The 26,136-nt window shown below is 30.6% G+C and overlaps 1 protein-coding gene across 1 annotated transcript in view; it reads left to right on the top strand.

Moving 5' to 3' along the window:
- Positions 1–7,368: 7,368 nt before the first annotated feature.
- The window catches only part of LOC100647254 (neurotrimin), a 242,622-nt gene continuing 223,854 nt past the window's right edge, over positions 7,369–26,136 (top strand). Inside the window, exon 1 of the mRNA XM_048414658.1 lies at positions 7,369–7,560. Within this exon, the coding sequence (XP_048270615.1) occupies positions 7,437–7,560 (124 nt within the window). The 5' untranslated portion in view covers positions 7,369–7,436. The remainder of the gene's footprint in view (positions 7,561–26,136) is intronic.

Here is a 26,136-nt window from a genome sequence, read left to right as displayed (position 1 = left end):
CTCCATTCGCGCTCCCGAAACTTTTTCAAACAATACTCAAGAAATGGAAATGTTTTCTAACTAAACATTCCTTATCTAAAGCAGTAGATTGATCTAAAGTTGCGATCAAGTCGATCACCGCAGCGTAAGAGCGTCCGAGGAGAATCGTTTCTCAGAAATTTTGGAATTAATGCTTTCCCACATGCAAACGAATATGGTAATTGATACATTGAAGACCTATCCCGCCATGAAATGGCGTACTTTCATGGTATATAAGCAGCCGAGGAATCGTGCTTCTCGGATAGAACATCACAAAAGGTCCCTGTATAACTTCGCGTTGCGTTTGTTAGAAAGTACTATAGTGGGATCGGGCTGAAGTTCCTTCTTGAATCAATCGTTAACCCTACGGAATCCTCAAGTTGAATTAAATTCTATTCGGCATTACTGCGACACTGCTTTTAGTCTCCACATTGCTAGTGTGTTAAAAACGAGCATCCAATCGTAGGTAGTATTGCACACACTTGTACACTTGTATTGTACGTTTGTACCAATTTTTTATTACAATATACATATTTGTATTCTCGTGTAAATTCGAGTCCAGTTATCTTAAACCCTAATATTCAAGCCAGCAATCCATGTAATCCAACTGAATATTTCCACACTGCACGACTTTATCACTCGAATCGTTTCGACTTTTATTAATCAATATTACGAGACCTATACTAATATTTCCTGCGACATGATCCCCTGATTTCGCATCAAATTCGTTCGCACGTCTCCACACCCAAAAGAAATTTTTCCGACCTAATGGTTCGCCGATTCCGCATCGAGTTGGTTCGCCAAAGCTAAACCCCTCGTGCGATTCCCAGATTTTGCATTAGTTTCGTTCGCATCATTCAGCTCCCTGATTTCACACCAGATTCATCTGTATTTTCTCTAGTCCCCTAACAGCTTCCCGACTTCACATCGAAATGGCCTGTGCTATTTTCCAACTTCCGAGCAGTTTCTCGATTTCGTATCGAGTTTGTCTGCGCCATCTCTCCTAGTGACTCTACAAGTTCGCATCGGGTTCGTTCACGGACTTTCAACCTTCTGTTGCGCTGTAACCTAGCGCCAGCTTCGTCCGCACATGTCTCTATCCTAGAGACTTCTTGGTTTCGCATCAAGTTCGTCCTTGTAAATAATAATTCTGGCAGCTCCCTGACCTCGCGTTAGGTTCATGCACATATCTGCTGACACACTGCAAATCACTGATATGTACGTTGCAACCGTATTCCTCATCGACCTCTCGCGCTGCTCCAAACTCCGGCTTGTAATATTGTATGTAATTTTATAATAATTTGAAATCATGAAGTTAGATACTTCGTTACATGGAATATTTTCCCTCATTAATATTACGTTATTTGTCTTTTACATAATTACAAAATGTATTCATATCGTGAATGATGTCAATGCAAGCGCCAATGGAACTCTGACATCACACTACAGGAAAGTAATGTTTTATCACAACCTTTTTTTTTTGCTAACACTTTGCACCATACTGAACTCGTTAATGAATATGGACGTTTGTAACAACATCAACAGTTTTATAATATTTAATGCTAATTTACAATACATTTTAGTAATTATTTTAATACTTGCGTCCATTATTGTCCATAATTCATAAATTATTGTTCGAATAATAATAAAATATCAAGATACTTGCTATTTTCATAAGTGTAGTAGTGTAAGGAAATGAGATTATAGTACCAATGTACGAAGAAATAATTTATAAACGGTTAATTATCAGGTGTCTTTAGATCCATGATTTTTGGGATCAATGACGATTCCAATTTCCTTACGTTTATGCTAGACAAATAATTGAATCCTCTGAGGTTCCATCGTCCTAATTATGAGTCTCTTCATAGTTAAGTAACATTTCTAGTGGCAATTAGCCGTTGTTGACAAACGCAATTTGCGAGATGTAACTTTGTGGCTATACAGTATACAGGTAGACAGAAGGGAGCGTGCCTGCCTTGTGCTGCGTTCCTAAATACATCGGCATCGTATCTGTCGTTGCATCCTCGGTAGAGAGCATCGGTTGTTGCTTTCGAAGTAACCAAGCGTCATGTCCTCTGCATCCTCGTTTACTAACACGAAGATGCGTGCTCATGCTCTTCCAAAGTGTTTTGGTTAGAATGGAAATCACATTATAAACCTTTGTTCAACTGGGATGGCATAAGGTTCAGGAATTATCTCTTACGAATAACTGCATATATGTATAAAACGATTTTAAACACGAGATTATATAGACTTGTACGCTTGTATTTACATATCATGTGCCTAATTAATTATAGAATAAGCATTTTGAATGAGTATATAAGATAATGTGAGCCATAAAAATAATACAGAAAAGAATATATAGGATACTTCCGAAATCATCATATAATTGGAAAGAAAGTAATATTTTATGTAAAATGAAGTTGAAACTATATGGAATAATTTTGCCATATTATGCTCCGCTTTCAAGATAAATCGAATATTCGTTAAATAGGTGGATGAATTCGCTTAACTAGGTAGTACTGTTGTATTTACAAACAATGTCAGTCAATATTTGATACAATTAGTAATAATCTAATAAGAGTTTACAATTTTAATAATCAAGGTGGAAAATGCTGAAAATGCTCTTAATGTTACAGACAAATCTGCTTTTTCGACGAATTATAGAAATTTAACATGGTCTTTTTATCTGTGGGATCACATAAAAGAAATAGTTGCTATAAATAATCCAAATCGTCAAAAATTAAAAGATAACGCAGTAACCAGTTCACGCTTTTTAATTTATTGGGCTATTTAATTTAATTTATTGAGGATCTGTTAGTGACGTCAAGAGCAACAGTTCAGAATTTTGAAAATTATCAGAATTTTTTTATGGAACAATTTAAAATTATTCTGACTTCTGAGTTATAAACATAATTATCGCGGTTGTAAACATAGTTTATAAACGCAAACAGAAATACCAATGGTTAGCCAAATTGGATGAACTAAGCAGATTGTGGTTGGTTACGTGTACACGTACTTAACGAAAATCTAAACTCGATTTTCTCGGTAATGGCATCCGATATGAAGATTTATTCTACAAAATGGACTATTTAGCATCATCTCAATTATTTTTGCTATAATAATCTAATTAAGACATCCTTCAGCAGAAATAGTCACCTTAGACTTATTGGTACTTATTTATGTAACAATTAACTACTTAAATATCTTTATGATTTCTAAAAAATGTATTAAATTATAATGTCAGTACTTCAATAATAATTATCGTATCCCACTTCAACGCTAATGAAATTTCCAGAAGTTTTGTATAGCAGGCATAATACATTTATAAAAGCTTTCTGTTTCAACTACTTTTGATCGTCAAATTGATGTTTATATTACAAGGTAGGAATATTTTAAGCCTTGGAACAGGTGTATGCCCTGCACCCTGCGCCCTGGTAAGTTTTGTAGATGCAAGAAAACAGAAAGAGCAATTGAAAGGTTCAATGAGAAAATGTAAACTATTTTGGGGGCGAGTTGTCGTTGAGTATGGTCGATTGACTTCAGTATGGTCAAAAGGAAAAAGGGGCGGGAGAAAAATTTTCACTCGTACTCCAGAATTCAAGGACTAGCGTGATACTGGCAGGCGATAGTTGTGCAGCAAGGAGTGCGCAAACGTTAGCAAGAGAGGAGAGAAATGCCGAGGCCGAGCTCTAGGTAGGGTTACTGGCAGGGGGTAAAGAGAAAAGGAAACGAAAGAGAAGAAGAAAGGAAGACTAGCATCGTCAGAAGTTGGAAGCTACAATGGCAGTGTGTCTTCTGGCGCCTTCGAGTCTCTCAGACACGCCTTCTAGCATGGGCATCTGCAAGAACTTATTCTCCACATACCGTTCTTCCATATGCCACGATTTTGTAATCCACACCTCTACAGAATCATTATTCACTCCCAGACATCTTGCTACGTGTAGGAGTGGAAACATCGACAACAAGGATAGTTACATGTTATTCCTAGGTAAATTCTACACGTCGAGATAACAATTTTTTTGTACAGACTACAACTATTTTGCACAGTGTTATACATTTTTGCTTCAACTTTTTTTCCTAATTGTACTTCGAAGGAAAAGCATTGTAGTTATTTATTACAAAATTTACAATTTTGCATTTAGTATAAAAGTGCTACGATAAAATAATAACTATAATTTACAAAATAATTCTTCATATTGTTTACCTAAATTATGTCTTTTATGCGTGTTGATTTCACGCTCATGCTTTCGTTACGCTTATTTATTGTTTATTATTTTTACTTGTGATAACTATTTTTCCATAGAATACTTCAAAGGAAGACAATTATTACATGGTAATTTTTCCATAAAAACCTTTTCCATACTACCTGATCTACTTTCACATGAATTATATAGAATTTAAAAATATGCGTTTTAAAATTCAATTCAAAAAAATTTTGCCGGACTATCGTTATTGTAAAAGCTTTAATGATATTTATTAGACAAAATATTTTCAATATTTAATTTTCAAATTTTTCATTTTACTTGATACCAATAGTTATCCAAGACTTATACTTAATTATGATTATGTTTTCATAACATTAATTTAATTTTGTGTAGGAAAATATATTAAACAAAATATAAAATTTGAAAAAACTGTTAGTATAAATTGTATATGGAAACATATATTAACGAATTTATTGAAATTGAATTTATATGTACAATATTTTGTAACTTTATACGATACAGGAGATTTACGATTATTTAACGCAAGTGTTCAATATATAATCCCCATCGTTTCACGTTTATAGGTCTATTCAGTTCAGGTAGATGATTAATATCGCTTAACGGTCCATCGTAATCACAATAGAAGCAGCTTCGATGATCCCTAATCTTAGTCATTAAGTGTACCGTGGTCTCCGTTGATTGAATAATCGACATTCCTCGTCAATTGATGAATATCCCGTGCATTAAAATATTTTAATCACTTAACCAAAGTATATATTATTTACGTTTAATTTAAGATATTCTTTGTAAACCAAGTTCACGTTTTAGACCGTGAGGTTGAGATTTAATAAATATATATATTATTTAGGTTTACCTGAGTCTTCATTTCAACAATTACATTTTATATTGTTATACTAAATATTAATCAGTGTATAAACCCATAATTATGTTCATAGCTGCGGTAAATATTTATGAAAATGTACCTAAAATGTGAGCTTCTTTAAGACAATTTATATGATAATGAGGAATACAATAGTGATCACGAAATGCTCTCACAACTTATTTACCTACTGCTTCAAATTGAAGGTGTTACGAGATACTTTGAATGAGAAGCCATTAATAGAAAGATAGATAGATAGTGAGGATGAGGGAGAAAGAGAGAGAGAGAGAGAGAGAGAGAGAGAGAAATAGCTAATTACAACATAAATAAAATAGCTAAATTACAGACGAAATAAATTAATCAACTTTTGATAAAATTGAAAAAACAATTATATTTTTATATATTTTGACTCCAACATGTAATGTGAAGTTATGCTACAGAATTACACTTTTTAATCTATTGTTTAATATTATTTAATATTTTTTGAAGAATCGTGAATGTGAGTACATTTGCAATTGACGCAAATTCCAATTTTTAAACTATTAAATTAATATAGATGCTAATTAATTATTTGCAATAATAGTTTGTGTATTATTTCAACAACAAAATAGGAAGAATTCCAAGAAATTATATGTATTTGTCTTTCCTACATTGATTTTGACTTTTTCTAATATTTCGAGGTCATTTTGATCTTTTTTGTAACCGAGCGTTGTTTCTAAACAGTTTTGTAACCGATACTAAAAGAAATTTAATGACGAGTTTATGAATTTGCGACTTAAACCTGAATATTTACAACAAAAATACTGATTTCATTAAAGCATTAACTTAACTTGAAAAGAGTAGTTTTTTGTCAATATGCGACAAATGGCCCAACAATACTATGATGTACTTTCTATCTATTATGCCATTAATATCAGGACGCCAATTAAATCGATTTTACTCAAATCCATGCTTTCGATCAAACAATAGAGTTAACTGCAAGATCACTTTGTAACATCACTCCATTCGCATTTTTTTTCTTCTTTTATATTTTGTTTTTTGTGATACATGTATAGATACTAAAGGATATTATCTACCAAGAAGTTTCAACAAGTATTAAAGATACGAAACCAGCATATTATCAATGTCTGCTGTATAATTAAGTGTAATATATTCTAGGCTATACATTTTTCCTATATGAAATAGGTGTAGAGAGTATTCATAGAATGATTGATTACAGTTAAAACATTGTACTATTACATTTATTGGCCAATATTTCTGAAATAAATATGCTATATACACGTATCTCTCTTCTGCAGTTTCTGAAAAAAAAAAACATTAAACGAACAGAAGATAAATATTCATGTTGTAAATATGTAAATATGTTTTATTATAAATTGCAAATATGTGTCTAATGTAAAAATGTACTCTAGTTTATGAAATAGCAGAAACAGTCACTGAATAAGTAATAAATATTCGTAGAGCTATAATTCGTTAGATCTCATCTAAATACATATATTATAAATGTGGTATGAATGATTCCATACAGTAGTATTGACGCGTAAATATGAAACGTTTGCCTAGAAACGTCGTTTAAAATATAATTTTTTCACGGAAAGTCTCGTTTCCGAAAAAATTGTATTTGAAAATTTATCGAATGCACGTGTATTGGGGTATTCCTTGGCTAGACATGTCCAAAGCCTATTTCCTTCAAAATGGAATCTTAAATGAAAATATTTTTTTCAATATTTTCGACTTATTTTCGCATGTGGAATCACCTCCAGTCGATTGTCTACTCTTGTTCAGTTTGAAATTGGCTAATTTTGGATTACGTACTTAACAAGTTTTCAAACTCGATTTTTCCAGAAGCCTCTAACGTAGTTTTGTTAGTGTTTGGTAGATATGTTATATTAGATACTAATCTCCTGATATTCGATTAACTGAGTCATTCTTTGATACATATTTCGAAAATTAAAGTCCAATAGTGCTAAATACAGGGACAGGGCAGTCCAAAGAACATTCTACAGGTGATTCTATCTTTTCACAAGTAAGCAGAACGTTGGCACCAACTCAGGGAGTTATAGCGATAATTAATCGTCACCTATTGATAAGAGATAAGTGAGTGGGATTAAGAGGGAGACAGAGTGGGAAAATGGGTAAGCACAAGAGTTAGGAAGCCTAGAACGTTGAAGCGTCTGCGCGTGGCGGGAAAGGAATTGTGGTAGGGAGAATAGAGGGTGCGAAGCAAGTAGAAGGGAGAGGGGAAAGAGAAACACGCTCTTGGGGTTCGCAAAGCGCGATCCCTCAGTCGGGATGCCGGCCGCGTACCCTCTCCTCCATTTGGTACCGTGATGTTCAGTGAACGTGTGAAGCGTGTTTTAGAGACCATTGGGAACCGTTCGCGGTTCTTCACCACGGTTTTCCTGGTTTCGACGTTCGCAGCAAGTGTTTGGACGGATAACTCCACCGGTTCCGGTGAGTGCGTACTTACTAATCTATGGCTAAACTCGTGGAACACGTTCGACTCGGCTCTTGGTGGCGGCAAACATCGAAACAGCGTTTAAGCAAAGTTTGTGTACACGCTTCTGTTCGTTCTGTTGACGTCTCGCAACTCATACACGTGTATTAGCTGTGTGCGAAAATCTAACGGGTTCCGTTGCCTGTCGCCACCACCGATAACGTTTCAGGGGGACTTCCGCTTACCGTCCTGGAATTCTACGACGAAAGTTCAGATTTGGCATTTTACGTGTCAATGTGACGGTGTTTCTTGAAACGGAATTACATTGCGCAGTGAATGTGTCGAAACAATGTTAAAACGAATGTACATGTTTCTCTGTGAAATTTGGTGACATCTATTAAAAGGGTGACTATCCCTACAATTCATAATTCGTCCACTGTACCATTCGTTTTATATCGTTTCTTGATATATTACGGGCAGACTGCAGTTGACTTCAATCCCTAAAGCAAGTGTGGTGAAGTATTTCCAATAAGCGTGCTGGTTTGTCAAACTTGTAATTATAAATGAAAAACATAATAAAAGTTAGTCAGATGCTTGAAGAGTAAGAAACAGCACACGTAGTCGTTTTACAGGCCACATCATGTGTTCGGTATACTTTGCGTGTCTACGGCCGTATCATTGAAAATTGCTCGTCTACTTTGTAATAAGGATTTAAGGATAATTGTGATATAATAAAATTGTGAAATATTTGAAATGCTCTTTTTTTCAAATTCATTATTTATATGCAAAAGTAAAACTTGATTGATTAAATGGATGGCCATTTTCACTTTATTCTTTCCAATAGTCACTAATATAGCACTTGAATTGTGATATAGAAATATATTTTTTACGTTTATATGTAATTTCCATAAAATTACAAATCTTTCATTGGCCTATAGTGAATTTCTATGGTATGAGAAAATTAATATGTCGTGAGTGGAAGAACTACGTGCCTGGCTAAACATGATATGGTATTTTAAATTGCGCACAATCATTTATTAAGTAACTTCCAGAGTAAACGAAGATATAAATCTTAAATTCGATTTCAATTACTACTATTACCTTTCGATAAATTGAAATGACTATCAAACAAAGTAGAAAATGTTAAGGTCTATGTGCTTATAATTAAATGCTCATAAACGTTGTTGCATTTCAATAATCTGCGGTTATTTAAGTTTACAGAAGTTAATATATAAATAGTACTGACGGTTATAATTAATCTGTTTCGAATAAATAATCGTTAACAATTATCATTATAAATACGTTGCCGTATGTGATTTCGAAACGTGTTTTATGTGCTTAAATTCCTATGTAACGTGAACAATTGATCGGGGTTAGATTCACCAGGACGCAGCATTAAATTCTCATTAATGATGCTTGCAAGATATCTGTATTCAGTTTCAATCCTGTGGCTGCCATCATTACTGTCCAAAGTTATTTCGTGTATCTAACTTGTGATACCATACGTATGTTGTAGCAAGTAGAAACGCAGTTTCACACTGTTATCGGTGAATACAATCACGTACATTTTCGCAGACTTCGGGTAGAATCACGTACATACACGGCGTGTAGAAATTGTTGTGTATAGCATTAGCTCGATTACATTAATATCCGCGTTCCTGCTGGATATGGCCCGCTACTCGCAAGATGCGTTACTTGTTTCTACTATGATTGTATTCTGTTCTTTCTGTCATTATTTATTTTCACCTCTATCAGTTCGTATAAATATTTGTTTTATTTACATTCAAACAAAAATATCGTTTCTGAATTCGAATTCAAATTCAGTTTGATTTATAAGTTCTTTACCAGAAATGATGCTTTGATTTTGGAAAAATGCGAATGTTGACAAAAAATAATTAATATATCTGTATTTCATATTGTCAATATTATTCTACAATTTAGAATTTTTCTTTAGTCATAATTCAGGATCTAACGTTTTACTTTGACCTCTAACATTACCTATAAGATAATGTATAAATAAATGTACAATATCATTATTTAGTTTCGCAATAGGTATCTATAATATCAATTCAATGTTATTTATATTATATATATTATTTATATTACTTATTTGAAATTATATTTTATACAATATAGTGTACTTTAGTTTGACTGTAAAAAATAATTTCAAAATTAACTATGATAAATTTAAGAAATAATATGTTATATAAATTATCTCAATAATTATTTTAGTTAAAATTAACATTTTTAAATACTTGACCGTAAGATATTCTGTTATATTTGTTATATCCTTGTTCAAATATATTGATTGCGCTATAATGTAATAGAAATTTAATTTTATAAGTTTCTTTGAAACTAATCACTTTTTAATTTGAACCTTTATAATAATATTTAAGGCTGCTGTAATCAACGTTAATGACGACATTACAGTTTGCGGTCGTCTGCGCTAGATGATTAGGTCACCTAACTTTTATACAATAATGATTATCTGATGCTGTTGCACGAAACAATGGGCTACGCTACTTTTTCATTCGTTAAAACTGAATTGTTTTAACCATTTAACAAGTTTGAAAGCAGTTATCGTTGTTCAAAGTTGCTCACCGGTTTACTGCTAACAATGGGCTTCGGAGAATTTCATACACTTAGAGTACTTCTCTGGATTGTTTGAAACCTCAATTTTATGCTGAATCTCGATTTAATATCGACTCGATTCGATTGGAAACGTGTAAGTCAATTAAACAATTATTCATTTACAATGTTTAATTGCCGGAACATAAACGACGAGACAGCAATAAGTTTTTATCTTTATTTCTGCTTTTACATTTATTCGATAATCTAAATACATAATTCAAGTGACCATCTACTGGATTTTAAATTTATCGAAAAGTTTGCATTCTGGTTTGTTCACTTTTAAGGTATTGCAAGAATTTGGAATTTTGAATATTATCGAATGTTTTCTAATTTCAAATTAGTGATTAATTAATATGTGTAATGGTAACTTAAATTTATACATTAAATTTAATAAATATTATTGCAAACATGGTTACGTTCTCATCAAGGCTATATCAGAAATAAATAACATTAATTATGTTAGTGGTTGAATAATAACGTGTAAGTTTCTCATCAGTTTTGTTTTTATTCTTCAACGTAATAAAAATATTCGTACGCTATAAGTATGAGAGCGAAAAGTACTCGGCGCACCAGTTATGCTCGTACTTGTTCAATATTTAAGACGAATTACGAATTCCATCGCTGAAGGTACCAAAGGCAAATAGAAATAAGCTTAGGATCAGTGCATCTTTTAGGTCGACAATAATATTGCCAGAAAAATAAAAGATATCCACCATTCTTTCTTGCAGTAAACTACAGGCAATTCATAGACGTTAAACCAGAAATTGCACTTTTATAAAAGAGACTTCTGCTACCAATATTTTACAAATCTGGTTGTGTACATATTTATTTGTCATATTGTACATTTTTACTAAAATTAAGAAATTGACGTTATATTTTATTCAAACTAGCCAATTGCATCATTAAATTATTATTATACTTAAAACCAATTTTGTTCGACACATGTACATTATCCATCTTTTTTGTTAGCTACATTCGATTTTTTACTAATACACAATAGCGCGATAAATTTTTAGCTATCTAATTTTATGATAAATTTGTAAGCAATTAGATTCCAAAAATAAAACATACAAACATAAAATATTCAATAGAAATATATTACACATATGTAGATATATCACTATTTAAATCTACTTTTTTTGAACATCTATGTACACCAAAGGTAGAATAACGCCCAAAATTTATTACATGATCCATTACTCTGTAGCAGCAAGATTCAAATATTTTAAATAGGATTATGTGGTCTGATGAATCATAGTATATAAACAACGGTATTTTTAACACGAGTAATCAACGTTTGTTAGCTTTATAGATATAATATTTTGTGTATACTTTCAATAGATATTCCGTGTTTACCGCAGCACGACGTACATAACGTATAGTTAGTTATGAAAGTACTCGAACACTTGTAGAAATGTATTATGAATACATTATGCGTGTTATATGAAATATTTTGAAATTTCAGTCATATCTATTATAACGAGATCTGATGATCATAATTATAGTGGAAAGTTTGAAACAAGTTATTTAGTACAAATATACATATATTTCACGGGCATAAGAAAAGTGTAGAAGGATGCAATTATCCATTATACTAATAAGCTCCGACATTAAGTTGTATTATCTTTAACGCTTGTTACATGTCTGATATTGTTGTTCACGATGCATATTCATTGTTTACTAAATATATATTTACAGTCGACCATTTTGTATATATTTTCAGATTGATTTAAAAGATCACTATAATCATGATAGTCGTATTTATGTCATTACGATATTAATAAAATTTCGAAAAATTTTGTATAACTTACACAATATAATACTCATATTTACAAAATTTTTTTGTGGTAAATGTCCAAATACATTCATAATCAGTCGAATCATATGTATAATATATCGACAAATTCACATGAAAATCCTGTTATCGTAGCATCTCATCATTTGTAATAAAACGACTACGATTGTTCTGTTTCATGTAAAAATTACCTCTACATTTTAAAACATTTTTTCGGAAAATTGATGCCACTCTGCATGTATATACATATATCGTCTTCGTGAGAATTCCATTGATAATTAATCCCTAAAATTATTGGAAGCTCACTCTACATCAAGTATTCACGATGCACTGAAAATGCATTAGACTAACAAAGATTATGTAGATAATAAAGTAATTATCATTTCTAACAAACTTTAATGTTTGTATAACCTTGTTTCAAAACAGGTAAAGCTCAAAATATAAAGAAACTAGACTAGTAATCTTCTCACTATAAACTTACAACCTGGTGAATATAATATGCATACAAGTGTCTTATTTATCTCGGATTCTTAAATATTAATTACTTTTGTCAATAGAAGAAATTGCGTAAAGACTACGTTACTGATTTAGAAAGGTTAACAGTATGATCATGATCTTTTTTCTAAAAGATCATTCTTCTCGAGGTTATCGACAAATTTTTAAGTCGAAGTATATATTTTATATATACCAATCGATGCTCTATTTTATTCTGTGTGAAACATCTCTGCGATTTTTATATCTGAAAACGATTAGTTTAGAAAATAGTTTAGTCTCAATATTGTAAAATTTATCGCATTGAAAACAATGGAGTAGTAGTTTTGTATTTATAACTTTGTATAGTACAAATATTTTATTAACAAACTGCCTTTGAAATTCACGCAGTAATCGGCACGGACAAAACAAAGACATTTCTATTATTGTCTATCGATTCAAACTGTATTTATTATTTTATAACGATTGATACAATCGCAAAACGCACAATTCAGCAGTATTATGATTTTAACTAAATTTGAGATGGAACTATAATGGAATAATAGAATAATATATGTATATTATATATTTATTATAACAAATCCATGCATATAATAATTTTGTATAATTTTTATTATGCTTTCGTTATAATTTTTAAATAAATGGTGAAACGTGATTGTAAATGGGATCATGATATTAGTATTATAGATATCAATATTATTAATGTATATATACATAAATCTATCCTATTTGATTCATTAATTCGCTAAGGATTGCAGATGAATCTTATGAATGAAGTAAATATTATGATTTGTGTAAGTAAAATTCTATAATTAAAAAAAGTAAAAAGATCTATAAAATTGTAGTAATCGTGGTTCATTAAATTCTTGTTCCAATAGTACAAAGACGAATACTTTTCTTATTCTGCGTAAATTTTCTTTTTTTTTTTTTTTAATTCGTGACAGTTTTATACTTGTACACATATTTTTATACATTTTTTATATCAATGGAAACGTTTCATCTGTTTCATTTATTTCATAAAGAACACGAGAAAATAAATGCGGTGATATTAACTCTTATTTATCAATTCTTATATCTTAAAATACACGTAATATCATCACTAACCGATTAATTATAAAAGAAGGTATTAACATAAATTAATCTTAAATAAAAAAGCAGGATATGACTGATAAAATCCCCAATTCTTTCGAATAGTCATTTTCAGTGAAAGTTGAATAACTAAAAATTAAATTAACGTTAATATCTGAATTCGCTACAGTTCATTTGGACGTAGCTTGGAATTACTTTTTATAAAAATTAAATGACACGAACTAAGTTTGATAATTTCACAAGTAATTAGGTGAACTATGTCGCGTGATATTTTATTTAGCGTAATATACAAATTGGTTTCCTAAATTTATACTTTTCATATGGAATTTATGAATTTATTATCATATTTTATATTTATTTATATATTTAATATTTATTTACTGTTACTTGTTTATTGTTACTTGGAGCTTAACTAAAGCTATGTATCTCCACATTAAATTTAGTATTTAATTTCCATTAGAAATATATTTTATTATATATTTATGTGTATTTTGAAAAATAAAATGAATTTTAACAATGATAAATTGTGCTAAAGGTAGAAAATTAATTTAGTCTATCAATATTTCATCAGTTAAGTTTATCGATGTTTTATTCAAAATATACTATTTACCGTTGTGCGAACAACATAAGCAGAAACGAGTTATATGCAAGTCGTGCATACATCACGTGCACACTTTCTTTGCACATGACTGAAGAAAATACAGACTGATTTACAACTAGCATTTACTCTCCAAGCATTTCCATTTTACTGAAGATAAATCGACACGGTTTCTGATATTTACTTTTCCTATCTTTTCTTTCGCACATTTAGGATATGTTTCAAATTTAGTCTACTAGGTCTACTAGGTCTAGCTAAATCTTGTACGAGGGTGTTTTCGTATAACTTAAACATTATTTATTTCCATCAGTAATAATTAAATAATAATTATGTAATAAATTGTCGAAAATTTAACCTTTTTTCCTGTGCTGTCCATATTTAGATCTTGAATTAAGACGATGTACTTTATTTTTTATGGATTATTTTATACAACTAGGACTATTCCACTTTAGCTGATTAGAAATTAAATGTAATTAGTTTGAAATAATTTAAGGAAGTACTATCAGTTTGATAATTCGTACATTTGGATGATTGGTTTTACGAGATTAATATAATTTAAATCATCCAGGTCCGATAATATTTAGGTCTGGCGGAAATTTTGAAATTTCATAATTGTGTGTATAATTTTGCGTGTCGGGTAAATTACAACTCAGGAAAGAAGAAAATCAAGCTCAATGGAGCCTAAACTGTGTGCCTACTAAGCAATATTTTATAATGGCTGTATGAGGTGCACGATACTACTATTATATGGATGACAACGAAATTATTTAGTTGGCAGTTATTCCTAGCGTGCTACAAACCCATTTGTGGGCCAACGTCGCACGTTGTATAGTAGAAGCGTGCATGCAAAATGAGAGCCCATCAGTCTGATTCAGCTATCGGCAATTTCACAAATTCAAGTTGGTGCGGAGTATTATCAATTGGAATTTAATTCGTACAAACGTATATGTACGCCATGCTTATCAAATTTGCACGCATCCTAAAATTCATTTAAAATTTAAACAAATTTTAGTCGGTTGCTCGATTTGTTTAAAAAATGGATCTTCCCTTTTTGGGAGTTATAACTTTAATTAACAATTTTTAATTTGAAATTGGTTTTAGTAAAAATACATCACGCATGGTTGATATTTATGACAGCATTTATTAAATTAAATGAATGCACAAAAAACTAATGTTACGTGGCTATTGAATTTGATTATTATGTAACAAATATTTCGGGTGCACATCTTGCATAAGATATGTATATCCTACTCCTAAATGTTTCCTTTCTCTATCTCAAACTTTCCTTCATCTACTCCAAACAAATTATGAGGGCATTCTAAGAACGCATATGATCTTGTCCATCTAAATCTTATTTAGAATGACAGACTCTGTTGAGATATCAATTCTCCCGTTCTGTTTATAATTGCCTCAAGTAATACCAACAGTGTTACTGTCCGAGATGATGACCGATTGTCATGTGGATTTAAGCTGTTACGATCTTCGCAACATATCGGGCTTAGTATCGTCTGATCATGTCTGTCTACCGTACGCTTATCTTTTGTATCGATCAATCAAGATGTTTATTCCATTAAAGTGTGATAAATGTGTAACTGTCGAGACATTATATTAAAGCTGCACCGTATAAATCTGGTTACATTCTTTAGCCCCAACAGAATCCGCATAAAATCATTTAGGCAGGGGATTGCTAAGATGCACAATTTTAGAAAAAAGTATTTAACGTACTAAAGTTTTGTGGCTACATTGAACGACTGAGTGACATTCTTATATACTTTGAAATCTGCCGTTTTAACTATAGTTAAATATATTTAACTAAATTATATAATAATTATATTTAACTAAATTAACTATTGGAGAGATTCATGATTTCAAGTATTTGGGCAGTCCATTGAAAATAAATTCAAATCGCGATGAACCATAAACATGTTCTTTACGCTAGCAGTAGTTTATTATAGCGTTTATCAGTTAAGGTTAATTTGCAAGCGGAAAATATACATTCGACGTTGCTTCATATACTTGAGCAATATTTAAATTTATTCCAGTAGCAATGTTCAATCATTTCTCGATACATTTTGTAGACATTTTCGATGTCAATTAATAATTATGTTGAAATGATTATTAACTTTCCATTTGCCTCTAATTTTGTCATATTAAGTGATAGAGTTTCAAAACAGATCTTTATGAATGCTAAATTTTAGACCGGCTGTTCCTTTTGAAGCACGTTCCATGTTAATTTAATTGCGGCTGAATCATTCGCATTTAAGGATTCAATTACTTCCTTTATATCTTCTGAATTCATGGCATAAAATATCGTAGCTTCAAGCCACATCTTGGTTAGAATCGGGTTAGATGGAAATGGAATGTACCAACGTAAAATGGCGCTTCCACAAATATTTTTTTAATAGAAGATATCAAATTATTCACTAATTGAAAAAGGAGGCAAACTTCCATTGCAATCTTCTTTAATAAGTGTATTGTGTAAGATAAATGAATTCAGGTAAAATATATTCCTTAAAATATATATTCCTTAGCACTATACTTTCATGGGAGCACGATATCAGCTGCATCTTTCATTAATGATATGTAATGCTCTTTATTCAGCACAGTGTACGTATATTCATATTCACAAAATAAGCAATACTTGCATAATTTCTTTTTATTTATTTCGTTGCTCGGAAGCAAATAACGTACTGAGATTTCGTATTCACGTATTTCCACAATAATTAAATTTTCTATATACCGATCAATTTTGTCTGTCAGCAAATTCATATATAGTTTTCAATAATATTATTTTAGTATCGTGCATTGTTAATTTATAACAATCATTAACGATCCCTTTTTAAATAATTTTATTTGTACATTTTGGACTTAAATTCGCAATACATTTTTTATTACCATTATTACAATTCTTACTATAATGCACAAAGGAATATGTAAATACTTATTAGATATTATTTTTTACCTACAATGACACTCTTATTAACTCATAAAATTTTGTAGATCACTTTTCTAAGTCCTTTTGCATGAACCCAGCTTTCATCGAGCAATGAATATTCTAACGGCAGTTAGAGGTAATTAAAGTAGCTATATATTAGGTTTTCCCGAAAATTTCTCTCATTTTATAAGAAAATAATAGATGCAGAATGTTCCAATAGAACAAGATGGTTCATACATAATTCGGTAAAATAATATAAAATAAAAAATGTTGTGCATCTATTATTTCTATAAAACGAAAGAAACTTTTGAGACAACTTAATATATGTGTGTTGTCCTGAAAAATCACTTTATACTGTAGTATACAAAATATGTAATGTTCATATTGTTAAGACGGGCTTCCTTCTAATCACAAATGAACGTTCTCAGACGTTATGACATATTCGTTGGAGGAAATAAATATTCCCTGCCATCTCCCAATTTTACATCGAGCCCGTTTATAAAAATCTAAATATCCTAAGGTAATTTGCTATTTAAACAGGTTTGTCCGCTTTCAACGATTCCCTGATTTTTGCGCCAGGATTGCCCGTATGTTTCACAATCTCAAAGCAGTTCCTCAACTTGCGTTGGATTCATCTACGTATTTTCCAACTTCCTAACAGCTCGTCGACTATACGTCGAATTCGTCTGCAAATTTTCATCCTGGTGATATCCCAATTTCGCATCGAGTTGGTTCACAAAGTTTCATCCTCCTGCGGCTCCCTGATAAGGCATCAGGTTCGTCCGCACGTGATTCTATTCCTAGAAGTTCCCTGGTAACGCATCAGATTCGTCCCCTTCCTAAATATTTCCAGTTCCCTGATTTCCGTGAGATCTTCTTGCACTGCCTGTGGCTATGATTCTTAGCAGTTTAAATTTTATATCAGTTAAGGTCCATTCTACACTATATTTGGGCTTCTTTTATATAATAAAATTTAAACGCGTAATCCATTACGTGATTAAAAGTAAAACTGTAGAAATTATTAATACTTGAGATCAACGTTTTCAGTATACGTCACTAACTATATAGGATTATTCAAATCATTTTTTCATTCTTGATATTTTCTTTTTTTATATACGTGAAGGGCACAACATTTCTCTTTTTATTGTTTTCGTTATTATATTAAAGACTAATGGTATCCCGTAGAATAAAAGTTTGATTATTCTCAGTAAAATTCAAAATTGAATATTAAAATATTGAAACTTAAGTGTGTTGCATAATTTTATTTTACCATATAAATATTATTAATATAACTAACTCGGCAAGAGCCATATGTTATAATTAATTCAACTTCAAATCTGTTGCGATTAAACTCTAAATGAGTTACACTTCTGAGAAGGGAATTTATATAAATCGCGAATAATGTCAATTAACTTTAAAAAATTTGTTACATTCAAATTAAACAAGGATGAAGCATCAATCGACCATACTTGTCATCATCAACGGTATTCAATAATATTATTTTTAGATGTACTAATGAAAATTAAAAAAGAGGTCCAGTAATTTTTAAAATTGATATAATTTAAACGTGATTTTTTATAATACTAATCTTAATTACAGTAATTAAATTACTTATTTGAAAGTATTTGATTTCTAGTTTTCCAACACTAGTTATTTCAATAATAACATAAGTCTTGAATTACTTTCGATCAAATTTATGTTCATCCTAAAATCACAAATACGTGGTATTATTTTTACTGTCACGTACCTGCCACGCATAACGTGCGCGTATGGTCATTTATGCGGGCCTGCCAGATGTAAGTAAATATGTAAATATGTATTGTGTGTGGTAGTATTGATGAGTATATAAGTAGTACACTCTTGAACAAGCGCGCGTCAACGCGCAGCAAAAACAGTTTACATTAACTAAATGAAATAATTTAGAGAACAAAAGTTGAACTATTATCAACTTAGGCTTTAGAAATAAAATAAAATAAAAAATTGCATATTAACTAGAAAGTACCTATATTATAATGAAGAACAAAATTTTTAAGTATAACAAACAAAACTAAAAATGTTACAATAATTATTAAACGATTGATATGGGAAAATTGTCTTACAATTGATCATTTTCTAATATAATATGAGCTTGATGTCGGAAATCTTTTAACTGAAATTTGAAAAGTAACAATTTCAATTAGGAATCTTGATAGAATTGTGATTCTAATTCCTCATATATATGAAGGTGATTTTGGCAACCTCGGAATGTTGGTCAAAGCTGCAATTGAAACATTTTCATGATAATCCTCTTAGTCAAGCCTAGATGAATCTCGAACACATCTCATAGTCGTACTTCAGTTTGCTGTCAAATGCAAATACTATGTGTTCTCGCGCTCTAATGTCGAATTGCTATTGCGTTGAAGGAAATCTACAGGCAAAGAGACAGGGATATAATTGTATCTACTATATATATATGACACATTAACCTTTCAGTTAATGTCTTTCATAATATCATCGACCTACGCCGAATATCTAATTGTCATCTGTTAAGTCATAATTCGTATAAATGGCATAGGTAAGCAATAATGTTTATTATTTTATAAGGAAGAAAAGATGCATTTATACGAAAATATGTATAATAGCTCTTATTGATTTGATTGTTTCCTATAGTTTTTTATCTATTGGTTATATTTTTATTTTTATCATGTAATTATTTTGTGTTTAATTCTTTCATATTTATATACGCATATGCACATATGCTTGAATATGTACATATCCTATATTCTACCTGTTCAGAATATATCTGTATAAATTCTGTTTGCGTATAATACATCCTGTAACTAAAACATTGGTTGTTCAGTGGTTATGGAGTTTAACTCAACTTGCGCGTACATGCAGAAACACTAAATTGTTCAATATTATATAAAACAGATACATACTAACAAATATTCCACGCGAAGTGCTACAGTATATGAAGGGAATCTGCGTAAGGGATATATCCACGAGATTATTCTGACAGCAGTCGTTCGACAGTTTGTTTCGAAACAGTTAAATAAACGATGTTTATTCGATGTTTGAAATAGTGCCGTAGAAAAAATAAATTAATCCATAACTTTTGTTAATTTCTTTAGATGGTTAATCTTTAAATACGTCATCATTCTAAATATAATATGTCTTTCTGAGATTATCGATTTATTTACAATAAAATGAAAAATAGTTTATTTCTCAATACTCTATATGTATTCATTTACATCGATGTTTTATCGTCAATGGTATGAATACATTCAAATGCACACTGCAGTAAGTGCAATTGTTACATTTAAAAATATAGTTACGTTACCAGTTAATAAGATCATGCCAAGAGATCATTTAAGAGTTAAAATTTTTACGATAGTGTACATGTCGGCATGTACTGTTACACGTAACATGCAACATTTCCTTTATTTCTCTCGAGATGGTTTTTTCTCTTAGTAATGAATATGAGTAATGAATATAATACGGACTATAGCGCACTCAAATGAAAAGAATAGATTAGATATAATTTTTATCATGACATATGTAGTCCCATTTGCAATGGGTTCCTAAAATGTTTCAACGAATCTAAATGGTACCAGAAAAATTTTAACATCTCAGCAATCGTTCTAGAAGTTATCTTGGAATTTATTAGACCATTACTGTCGAAAGAGTTAAGCGTGTAGGTAACTATATATTGGCTCTAAATGTATAATGTAAAGAGTGTAAAAAGATAATTTGTCATGATTTTGATAGGTGATTGTACACCTCTAAAACGGCTGAGTTGCGGTTCTATGTTTCCTTTGAGATTTTTTACCCTTGTGACGAATAACTACTATACGATGCAATAAAAAAGATTCGTCCTTGAAATTCAAGGTAAAAGTCAATATTGCGGCTACCTTTTTTGCAAATCTCCACCGATTCAGAGCTGCAAAGCCACGACAAATAATCTTTTTACACCCTATACAAACCAATCTGGATAATAAGCAATAGTAATAAAATTATCTAAAATGATTTATGATATCAGTATATCAATATCAAACGTATACATATACACAAAATACCTTGCTTTACTTATTTAGTATATTATATGTATATTTTTGACGAAAAGACTATTATACTGGGGACACTATAAGTAACTTTATGTCGAAACACTAGGTAACGCCTCCGGAAAGTTCATGAATCCTTATGGATTAGCAAAAAACACTACAGAATCTGGGGAACACCACAGTACATTCCTTTACTGCGTTAAAAATATTAACAAGAACATGCTTGAAAGGCAAGACAGCCAGAGAAAAGTATTTTGTTTCTCAGGACTCTTTAACAGAACTGTTGCTACACTTTAAAATAGGATTTTTTACTAGACTTTAAAGAATTTTTTTATGTAGACCCTTTGACGAATTTTCCACAGTTCTCTAGGCTTTAAAAGACTTTTAAATGGTAGATTTTATACTCTGAATTATACTCTTTTACACAAATAACAGTAGCTTATGAAATATTTTCGTAATAGCAAATAAAGTATTTTTATTTGTAATACGTAATATTTGTAATAATATACATGTTGCTGATCAAAAATGAACTGATTGAATTATCGTTTAACTACAAGTTAAATATGCAAGTACAGCTCATCGAAATGTAGACAGTTTAATTAGATTTTGACCAGCTGGGACAAATACTTGCTTTATATACTGGACTATAATATCGGATACAAAATTATGCTCAGTGCATAGAATAGTCGGAAGAGTATAAGATTGTGTTATACATATACATATGTATTCATTGCCACATGCAAACTTATTAATTGAAATATTTCTCCATTGCGTGAACAACGTAAACGATAGTAAACATTTCGAAAATGCTTTTTTTCATACTGAATTCAAACTAATTTTGATTTTTCAAATAAAAGCTTATAATACTTTCTCTATTATCCATCAGAGTAGAGTATGTGGAGTACATTAAAATAAATTTAAGAAGAAAGTTTATACCAAATTTATGGCGATGGAAATACTATAGTAGTATAGCTAGTAGTAGTAAGTAGTAATACGTTCTTCGCGGCTCATAATTATTCTGCTTTTCAATATAAATATAAGCACAAATCCTACTTTGGGAATGATTATAATTTTTTAATAAAGAATAAAACTAAAAAGACTTTACTTTACTTTACTTTAAAACATTACAAACATTTACTCTAAAACAAAGCTTTACTTTAATACATGTTCAAACTGCATATTGTCCTTCGCAGTACAACATTTTTCTTCTTCAAAATTGTATGCATTACTATCTCTTAGAGTGGCTGAATCAACTTTATATGTTTTAATAATCGTTTTCGAAACAGTGATATAAATTCATTTACATTGTTCATGAGTATTGTTAGTAGCGCATCTTAAGGCAAAATCAAACATTTAAGAATTTATAACACATATTTCGCAGAGATTATGAAAGTGTATAAAAAATTAAACACATTTATTATATGTATACGTAAGATGGGTATTCAAATTATATCCTCATTTTTTACTAAATACATATTTGCAGTAAGTATCGTGTAATTTCTACATATACATGTTTTGAGATTGTTTTCAAATCTAAACAATATGTATTTGGCAATCATATTTGTAGAAATGGGCTGGCGTAAATCCGAGTATTTTCATAAGCCATTGCATATACATAGTTACTGAAGTTTGTACATCACCCCGTCGAATTATATACCTAATAATATGTTTCTTTCCGGTTTAAAAAGTAGAAACTGTTCGTGCACATATTATACATTTTAACAATCATAAGGGCAACTAGAACAGATTGAGATTTTACTTAAAAAGAAAAATTAATTTCCTATTAGTCTGCTTATCTTTCTCTTATATTGTATTGTAATAAAAGTCAAATCATTGTTTGATTACATTTCAAATATTTAATATGTAATTTTTAAATTTTACACGTTAGAAACAATATGATATTTTATGAAATATCCTTCCTCGATACATTCTTAAGTAATAGTTACTATATGAGAAAACCTTCCCAAATTTGGTAATGCAAACTATGAGTTACCAGAGGAAGCATGCTACGGTTATGCTTCTGTTGTGAAAGTTATTTTCAGATATCCGCCTCCCTTAGGTATTACACCGATAAACTGCGAACGTCAGAATCGTCAATTAGAAATTAATTCGAAACATCCATTAAGCAAGCAGGCCTGTTTCACTAAAGCAACGATCATTTTATACGTTGCGCGGTGTTGTTGCAAACTTTGCAACAGGTACAACAAGACGTGGTCGATGTATCTAGGTTGTGTGACAGGTCAGCTTTACTCCGCTCGAGTTGAATTGCATACTGCATCACACCTAGTATGCATGCAATTCATTAGTAATGAGCCCGTCCGATAAAACCGATTTAATTAGTGGGATACGGTCAAATCATGGTAAACCATGGTAAACCATGAAACGATACGCAAGGTTCAAACGAGAATTTTTCAAACCTACATGTGAAAAGGCTATTATGAAGTTTTTGGGTGAAAAGAATGTATTGATTTGTATATTATGATAGACAGATGACGATAAAAAGTAGATAAATTGCTTTTTACATTACAAATGGAACGATGCATCTAAAAAATACAGATGCATTTTTTTAAGGTAAAAATGTGTAATTATTTATAACAAAATGGGCATTAGGGTAGTATGTATTAATATACAGCGGAGGACTAAAGGAAATTTAACATCAATGCTTATGTAATTAATACTAGTAACTTTGAAGTAGACATTTTGTACGATATTAATAATAGTTACTACTTCCAAAATATATACCACATTTATTAATTTTATTATTCTGATCAAGTAGTATTCTTGTCTGCAATATCATTCTGACACATATTTCGTGTTCCTTGCCATTAAAACTTTCTTATTTTTTGTCCTTTTATTTATATTTATTTATTTCTATTAATTTGCTCATGCCAAAAAACAGTTCATAACACATTTTAATAAATTCTACTCTTGAAGTAAAATAACAAACGTAATAAATATTTCCTGAGATGGTCTTTTGGCATGAGCAACTAAATACTTCTCCATACGGAATAACGAAATGCAAAAGATGCATCCACTAGTACATAAAGAAACGTGATTCTATTTTTTAAAAAATCATAATTCACCTTCATATGTCTTATATGTGTCCCTGCAAGAAAAACTAATGCCATGAAATCGTAATCGCTTCACTCAATTCTTGTTTGAAAGATTTCTTTATAATACATTAGCTAATTCAATAATAATGTGAAATGACAAAGTTAAAGGCTTCGTTCAATTTTGAATGGGATATCTCATGTGTTAAGGAATAGTTTTCTGTTTCCTCATTAGTATTATTATTCACTTTTTATCTGACTGTGCAATATAATCATTTTGCAAATAATGTCAATGCAAGAGCCAATGGAATTTTAACATCATTTTTCAAGAGAATGATTGAGTTGCGCGATCTATGATTCCCTTGAAACTTTTATTTCTCATGACAGGTTCTATACGACGTAATAAAAAAATTTAACATTGAATTTCAAGATCAAGATTAATTTTGCAGCAAATTGTTTTAACAGATCTTTACCGATTCAGTGTGTTCACGCAATAGTGGTAGCGACGCTTATTTTTTAGTTTACCCGGTACATAGACCGTTTCATGTTAATACATATATATTTATGCATTGTCAAATATGATAGACAAGTTTATCGACGTCATACTAGGATACTGTATATGTAAATTCTTAAATTATTTCTAACTATCTACTTATTGCTGGTGCAACTGGAAAGAAGAACGTTTTAATAAGTCACAAAATGCAATAGATTTCAGTAGATTTTGAATGATATATATATTTCAAATAATTTCTTCCTATGTATTTAATTCTCTGCAAATAGATTAGGATCCAATATATATATGTCTTAACATAATATTTGAATCAAATATTTGAAATATTGTGTGGATCACTATACCATGAAATCAAAAAAAGCAACTAGTAATAAAAACGTTTGAGTGTACGTGTGTGCAATGAAACAATACAGAGGATATGGACATGCAACATAATAAATGTTACAAGAGAGAGGGGATTTATGAATCGCGACGCGAAGCAGAATTTCGCGCGGTTAGCGACGAAACTTCCGTCGTCACCAGCCGGAAAACGTTGTTTCTCTCACTCGTCGACCCTTCCTTCATCGAAAACGAGTAACACAGTTGCGATAAAACTTTTTAATAGGACGATAAAAGTACTACATCTATAGGATATACACGCTACTAAAACATTATTATTCGCAGAATGCAATTAAGAAAATTGTAAACCTTAACTTTTTTCGAGCAAATGGAAAACATAAATGAAATTATTTATTTTTGTCTGGTAATAGAATTAACAGTATTTTTCACTTTATAATTATTCTGACTACATATGGAGCAATGAAAAATTGATGTTATGTTGAAAATACAAAGTTTATTTCGTTTTAATTATATCTAGTAAACTCTTTAATACCAAAAGTCATATTCCACTAACTCAACGGTTTTTATAGCAGCTACTCTTACATATTTTAGAAAAATTATGCTAGACGAATATCATAATGAGACACGATATTGAATACGTCTTTTAGGTACGTCTAAATAATATCGACAAGTGTTATGTTGCACGTAGCTATCTATAAATATTTTATTATTATTCTGTATATTCGAAAAGTGTGTTATTCAACAAAAATAATCAGAATAAGTTAAATAATGCGATATAAATGTGTGTATACCAATCTTAGTTCACAAAGAATTTAGAATACCTGTTTTCTGTTTAATCAAATTAAATGTTTCTGGTAGTTTCCTACAATATTATACAGTATTAAGCAACATTCCAAGAAAGAACTGTTTAGATAATTTTATTAACAGAAATATTTTTATACTCTTGTTTCCTCTTACTAATTCATTCATTCATTCATTCATTCATTCATTCATTCATTCATTCATTCATTCATTCATTTCACTAATTCATCGCAATGATTCAAATAAGTGTAAAAAATCAGATTTGATTTATTAGCACCAAAATATGGAATATTATTCTGCTCTTAACTTCTT

The sequence above is a fragment of the Bombus terrestris genome, chromosome 3 (assembly GCF_910591885.1).
Source record: "Bombus terrestris chromosome 3, iyBomTerr1.2, whole genome shotgun sequence".
Taxonomy (NCBI): domain Eukaryota; kingdom Metazoa; phylum Arthropoda; class Insecta; order Hymenoptera; family Apidae; genus Bombus; species Bombus terrestris.
Note: the sequence above shows the minus strand (reverse complement) of the source record. Positions and strands in the feature narration are given on the sequence as shown.